At 38.1% G+C, this 7833-nt stretch overlaps 1 protein-coding gene across 1 annotated transcript in view; it reads left to right on the top strand.

The window, feature by feature from the left end:
- LOC106883020 (uncharacterized) overlaps positions 1–7833 on the top strand; it is a 56614-nt gene that overhangs the window by 17147 nt on the left and 31634 nt on the right. The window contains exons 4-5 of the mRNA XM_052966812.1: positions 1123–1260; positions 2196–2308. Coding sequence (XP_052822772.1) covers positions 1123–1260; positions 2196–2308 — 251 coding nt within the window. The remainder of the gene's footprint in view (positions 1–1122; positions 1261–2195; positions 2309–7833) is intronic.

The raw sequence follows: 7833 nt of genomic DNA, 5'->3' as shown, positions 1-7833 counted from the left end.
ATACACGAATCATAGAACCGTAACCCCGTGAAAGATTTCTTCAACGAATTTCATAATTCGTATATGGGCAGTAATTTTTAACAAATGAGAAATCAATAATTTCTCATGTTCGGGCAAACGAACATACGTTCTCTCTCCGCCTCTTATGAGATTGCTACAACACCTTCAATTCTAGAGCACGTCTCAAAGAATACAGTCTCTGCACATAACACTTATCCTATTCAAAAATTATCTCATAAAAAAAACAATTACCACAACACATTTTCGACGCAATCAGCACCTAATAAGATAGCACATTGCATTCTATAACATAGTAGACACTCGATACTAAAAACACCTAAAATCACATTCTACACAGTTGTTGTAATACAACCCACACATCACGTACTTGACATAACACTAACTCTAAAATACATAACACCAATTATGCCACGCATAAAATACACAAACGCCAATCAACTAAGTAATGCAACTCATATTGCTCATACATTGCACAGTCGACGTATCGCAAATATAACAATACCAAACTGAAGCACTGCAAGAAAACGTGCCTCCCAAACGGTGACCTCACCTCCTCGCCGTCCAGGAATCTCTGTATATTCTGGATCATCAGTACATACCTGCTCATCATGAACCACAACATACCAGGTTCCCCGCGCAGATGTTGTTAGCAGCAGAGATACCTTCTAAGCGGTGAAATAGGTAGAATATCTCTTTCAACAAGAAATATAAGAGCAGGTGCACCAATCTGGTTAAAACGAAAATTGGTTTAAGAAACGATGGCCAGGCAGAAATAAATAATGGAAGAGATGTATGTGTTTGTCTCTTTTGTCCGACATTTCAGAGTTAGATTCCTTTCAGCACATTTCTAAATGAAACTTCACATGAACTTGTTCCAATTCTTGTCCATCTCAAGATCTAGTCCGAACCCGATCCCAAGCGTCTTAAAAGACGTACTTAACAATGTAGCCATTCATATACAAAATAACAAGATGACCACGACTGGAACTCTTATCATTTCAGGTTTGATCTGGGAGTAAACATCAACAATAACGAGATCTTCGTTGGTGACCCAGTGACCTGTTGACTAATTAAAGGTTATGCAATTATATGTTTTCATAGTCAACAGATGTTGAGAGATGAAGTATTACCTGGCTCTTCTAAAAAGAAACTCGTCTTGTGGGATATAGTTCCTATATTTTCTGATAATCTATCTAGGACTGCATTCTCCAATGAATTCTTCATTTTTAAGGTGTTTAGGTGAGGTTCAGAGTTCGCATTCATCTAGCGTGTCAAGAGTAAGTCTGCGCAGTAAAGCTTATCCCCAGTTGTTTCCAGGCATTTGTCTAAATCTACGAATTACAAATAAATAAAGAATAAGGGAACTAACTCAACAGATACTCAAACGTGTACCAAACTCAACGATCATTCTTTGACGCTCATACAATTGACTCTGTAAGACAACGGTGCCGTACACTTGTGTGCTGCACTCACATCTAGAGCGATACACTCATCACGCAACGAATATTCTAGGAGATAGTATGTCTTCAGGAATGTTTTCATTCATCGACAACAAACTCAAGGTCTGTCTCACTGTTGAGTTGTATACCCCTCCTGTTACTTCTACCACTATATTACAATGATACCTGCTCCTCCATGCTTGCTAGGGTTTCATATTCCCACCATCTAAGCTCACTTAATACAAATATTCCCTCTTTGTTCTCTTCGCTGTTGTGTTACAAGCCTAATCTTAATATAACATGATTACTAATCTTTTCTTTTCACTGTTTCACCTTAGGGAACTCAACACATTCTGTTTCTGTGTTTGTTTTCTTCCAACTGCAAGAGTTTGAGCTGAACATCAACTCTTAAGCTCACATATTTATCATTGTCCTTCATTCCATCACGTCTTGGAAAGTTTGCAGAAGTTTGGGCATTACTATTCTTCGACATAAGCACACACAGACTATATCTTCCTACATACGTAGACACAATTATGTAAGTACATACACATAGTGACACATTAAATTAATATTCTCACTGACACAGATGAACATATAACCTATACCTTTATATGCACACGATGTCCTCTCACGGCTCGACGCAGTCCACTGGACTTTATCTTACAAAATGAAAATAAATTCTCTCGTTATGCCAGTTTATCGCAGGTAATTTCTTTTTTTTTTTCTTTGCAGCACTACAAGCCAACGAATCACACGTCACTTTCCCAATTCTGTTGCTTCTTATAGTTGTGTATTACACGATGCAAGACACCTATTTACAGATGAGGGATCTGAGCCATTTAAAAGTGAGTGTCCTGGCCACAGAGTCAGTGAAGTGTTACTGATAAGATACGAACTGTCGACCTGTTGGCTACTTATCCTGTTGACTTGGGCATCCGTGTCCTTTTACACACATACATACATACAACTTAAAATAAATAAAATATGAAAACAAAAGTCAACAACGTTGCTTCTTTCCGCACTTTACTAAAACTGTCCACAGGCCACTTGAAAAACAGCTTCCTGCTCAAACTCTCATCCAATTGACCCAACCGACCGACCACTAGAAGCTATTTATACATAACAACCATTAACCACCCACAATTACAGTGTCACTTGTCGCCCCGATCCCCACACAGATCTGCCAATGTAGAAGAGAGTTCAGTAAAGTTTCTAGAACATCGTTATTGAATCACTGTCTAGAAAGACCATCAACCAAATTTTACATTATACAGGCATCAGCGGAGGATACAAAATATTTCCTTTGCAAAAGAAAAGTATAGATACATATACGAAGAAGACAAAAATAACACGAATTAATTCTTTCAAGAGACCAAGGATGATCCAGAAAATTTGTGGAGTGATATATATAATCTCAGTATTTACTTCGATTTATGCAGGTAAGACCATTTTACTTTTAATGTCATCAGCGTACTTCAGATTATCTTACGCCATGTGTCTTTTTCTTATTCAGAATGGTAGAGTATAAAATGAGTGAGATATTGGCTATTATTTTTAGCAGGTTGAGCAACCACGTAAAGTTCACGAGCGAAATTTCACCCATACTCAAACACTAAACTTCTTGCTGTTGCAGTCTCTAAAATATCATGCCCCAAAAAATGTTTTAAGCCTTAAAACTAAAACAGCAATTATGTACAAATTTAAAGATTTACTTTTCTCGGTATAGATGTTTCGCCAGAGGTTGTAATGTATTTGTGACTCGGTCGTGATATTAAACATTTTCACCACCCTGACAAAGAGGTTGTCATGTTGCTTTTTCATCTTCATTGATGAATGACATATGGGGAAACGTCGGAGCTACGAAAATTTCTCTATTCGAGACAATGAGCCCCTAGATCGTTAGTAGTTTTCAGTATTTTTACTTTCAAGCTGGCAGAATTGTAAGCACGCCGGACAAAATGTTTAGCAGTATTTCCTCTTTTTTTACGTTCTGTGCTCAAATTCCGCCGAGGTTGACTTTGCATTTCATCCTTTCGAGTCGATAAAATAAGTACCAGTTGAGTACTGAGGTCGATGTAATCGGCTTACCCCTCCCCCGAAATTGCTGGCCTTATGCCAAAGTTTGAACAGTATTTTTACCTTCATTGCAAGTCAAACCAAAAAACTACTGGTCCATTTCATAAGGAAAGTTTGGTGTTTTTTAAGGTTTTAAAGTTTAGAAAATTAGAATAAAATATGTAAAAAAAAAAAAAAAATATTGATTAAATGGTTTCAAATTTTGGCACAAGGTCAGCAATTTCGGTGGAGGAGCAGAGTCGATTAGATCGATCCCAGTGTTCAATTGTTACCCATTTTATTGATTTCCGAAAGAATGAAAGGCTGAGTCGACCTCAGTAGTATTTGAACTCAGAACGCAAAAATGGGCGAAATGCCGCTAAGCATTTTGCCTAGCATGCTAACGAATCTGCCAGCCCACTGCCTAACCTTGTTTAATTAATTATTATTAGTATATAAGGTGGCGAGCATGCAGAATCGTTAGTGTGTCCAGTTTTTCACGTTCTGAGTTCAAATCTCGCAGAGTTCGGTTTTTTGTTTTTTGTTTTTTTGGCTTTTCATCATTTCGTGCTCAGTAAAATAGAGTGCCAGTCAAGTACTGGAGTCAATGTAATCAACTAGTCCCCTCTCACTGAAATGGCCTTGTGCCAGAATTTGAAACAATAAAATTATACTTGTTTGTAAGGTAACAATCTGGCGAAATCGTTACAATGTTGTCAAGTACTAGTTTTTATGGCATCAACAACCTCCCTTACCTCAAAATTGCTGACCTTGTGCTAAACTTATAAGCTATCATACTTTTGTGCAACCTGGTAGTATCATTAAAGCATTGGACAAAATACTTACTGCTTTTTTTTGTTGTTCCGACTCTTCACATTCTATATTTCAAACCCCACCGAGATCACCGTTACCTTTAATCTTTTGAGATCGATACAACAAATCACTAACAGAGTAGTGGAGTCAATATTATCGACTATTCCCTTACCCTACTATCAAAATTGATGGCCTTATGACTAAATCAGAAACCATCAACTATACTTGTGCATAACAAAATATAAAGGTGCGTGGTCTAGTGGTCAAGGGTGTTGAGCTCGGGATCGTAAAGATGTAGCTTCAATTCCAGGCCTGGGTTGTTTGTTGTGTTGTTGTGTTGTTGAGATAAAGCACTTTATTTCCCGTTGTTCCAGTTCACTCAGTTGAATATGTGCTACAGCTGAGGATTAACTATGCGACGGACATGTATCAGGTTACAGAAGGGAGTTCTGTATTCTTGGTCGTAGAAACTGGGATTAGGATCGGTTCCGGCCTTCTAAGCCTATAGACTTTTGACAGACTCGATAACAAAATTGTAACAAGTTTTTTTCAAGGTTACCTAGCATTAATATGTGGAGGCGCAATGACCCAGTGGTTAGGGCAGCGGACTCACGATCGTAGGCTCGCAGTTTCGATTCCCAGACCGGGCATTGTGAGTGTTTATTGAGTGAAAACACCTAAAGCGCCACGAGGCTCCGGCAGGGGATGGTGACGAACCCCGCTGTACTCTTTCACCACAACTTTCTCTCTCTTACTTCCTATTTCTGTTGTGCCTGTAATTCAAAGTGTCAGCCTTGTCACACTGTGTCACGCTGAATCTCCCCGAGAACTACGTTAAGGGTATACGTGTCTGTGGAGTGCTCAGCCACTTGCACGTTAATTTCACGAGAAGGCTGTTCCGTTGATCGGATCAACTGGAACCCTCGACGTCGTAAGCGAGGGAGTGCCAACAACAAGCATTAATATGGATTTTCTAAACTTTTAAGTGGTTTTAAATGTCCTCGGTGCACTGTTTGAAAACCATTTCTCTAGATCTCTCGGCTGACTATAAATGGATGATAAATCTCCATGTTACGCCATACAGTTTAAAAATAGGAAGACATGTTAGATAATGCACTTCAAATTCTAATACTGAAATAATACGGAATAGTCACTACTGAAACACCTTTGATCATAGATCTGTTCAAGTAAGGTTGATCTAAGGCTAAACAATATTTCGCGGTGCGCAACAGAACCTTCATGAAATTAAAATAGTGATGATGTATTATATTCAATATATATACACCGTTGATAAGTAAGATGCTACGGTTTTCGTCCAAGATAAAATCTCTTATGGAGGTGCTGTGATAAAAGTATAATATATCGAAGGGAGACGAAAATCACCCCAGCATTTCGGCCTTCTTGAGTCTTCACGTCTATAAGAGATTTATTTCGGATGAAAGCTGCAGCCTCTTGCCTATCAACGGTGTGCATATATTAAGTATGATACGTAGATCGCTATTTTCAGTTAATGCTGCTTCAGTTGCATATACCGGATTTATTATTCAGCTCAGCGGCTAATCGCAATATCAGTGAATGTATTATTCCCTATTTTTTTTTATATCGGAGTCGACAAACTTCGTTTAAGCATGTGACCGTAAGTACACACCATTGACAAGGCCCCTCGAGGCCGAAATGTTTCTGATGTTCTCGCTCGCCACTACCGGGACGATTTTACGCCTTCCCCCGATACATATTGTGTTTTCAACACAGTATGTTTGTAAGATACTTTATCTTGGATGAAAACTGCCTCTTGCCTGTCCATAGTATATATACATTAAGTATGATACATAGATGGTGATATAAATATTCACAGTATTCAAATTTATCTTTTCTATGTCTTAAGTTCAAATCCAACATGAGTCAAATTTTCCTTTCGTTCTACTGTGTTGGGCCAATAAAATATCATGTTTATGCAGTTTGCTAAATGAAAATTGGTGCCAATATGAGTAAGCAATACTTTGAGATATCGGTTGAATGAAAGAATCGCTTGAGTGTCGGACAAAATTCTTTGCTATATTTAATTACGGCCTTTTACATTTTGATTTCAAATCCTGGCGGGGTAACTTTTCCGGTCACCCTCCCAGGGTCAATAATACAAATATCAGACAATAACTACAATTGACATAGTCAACTATTCCCACCGCTAAAATGTGAACTTGTATGCCAACGTGAGAAATCAGTGTTCTATTCACTTGAATGAGGACGGCTGAAGTGGCAAAGCGACAGATTAACAAACTGCAGTATCCGTAGTTATTTCTGAGTTCAAATTCTGACTAATCTCACTTCGCCTTTTCATCTTTGTGGAGCTTGATAACACAAATACCAGCTCGGTTTTATGAGGGTACACGGTAGCTGTTACATTGTAAGAGGACACAAGGCCGCTGCATTCTTTGTTTTAAAAAATGTTGCTTGTTGAATATTAGACGCCTCGGAGACGACGAAAATCCGTCACTACAAAAGTTTCTTCGTACGCTCCATAGGAATAGGATTGAACCATCATCGAACAGTTTTTTTTAATATCTGGTACGAAGCATGTACTGCATGCCATGTGCTTTCACAGGCTCCAATGCAACCGATGCACGACTCTTGATTGGAAACAGTGACCGGAGAGTTTGAGTAAAACAGTACGTCTACCAAACGGTGACGTAGGCATCCCAAAGCGAGTTCGATGTCAACATAAACAACACGTTGAGTCAAGGAGTAAAAGCTCGTTCAATTTCCATTTTCAGTACAAATACAGACTGCGTGATCCATCGGTACTTTCCGAAAAGCAGCGAGTTATGCAACCGTCGAGAAGTTACAGAAAGTTTATCACACAGTCATAACAAGTTCGTGATGACGAAGACTTCGCAGCAAGGGATCGACGGTATTTGGTCATGGATGAATGTAGGGAATAAAATTAATTGTATAAAGTTGAGAATTGTCAAGCGTTTGGTTTGTACACGGACAACATCAAGTAAGGGATGAATGTGAGATCCAAAAATAGTTGTAAACATTGAAATCATTGAGGAAGATGACTTCGGAGAGCGATTGGAGTGGGATAGATATCCTCGATAAAGAAAGATATATCGGTCGAAGAGTTGCCGATGATTGCAGGATTTCGCAAAATGGTTTTCTAATCTTGACAAAAATCTTTCCAACCGTAACCATCCTGCTTTTTTTTTCTTTTGACATAACACATCTAGGATTAATGCATGCGTTTCCCTATGATAAAGTCTCTTTTTAATCACTTTCTTTTTAATTTTATTTTATTAAAAAACGGTTTTTGCCATTATTTTCGAAATAATAATTTATTGCATAAGTTTTTGCTTGTTTTTTTTTTATCATTAAAAAATATGGTGAAATCATTTTTGTTTAATATCTCATAAGAGTGAGATGGGTTTCCCGTATAATACAAGTATGAGCTCTGCGATTATTGGAAAATTGTATTTAGAATTCTGAGACAAAATAAGTTTTCTTT

The sequence above is a fragment of the Octopus bimaculoides genome, chromosome 3, assembly GCF_001194135.2.
Source record: "Octopus bimaculoides isolate UCB-OBI-ISO-001 chromosome 3, ASM119413v2, whole genome shotgun sequence".
NCBI lineage: Eukaryota > Metazoa > Mollusca > Cephalopoda > Octopoda > Octopodidae > Octopus > Octopus bimaculoides.
Note: the sequence above shows the minus strand (reverse complement) of the source record. Positions and strands in the feature narration are given on the sequence as shown.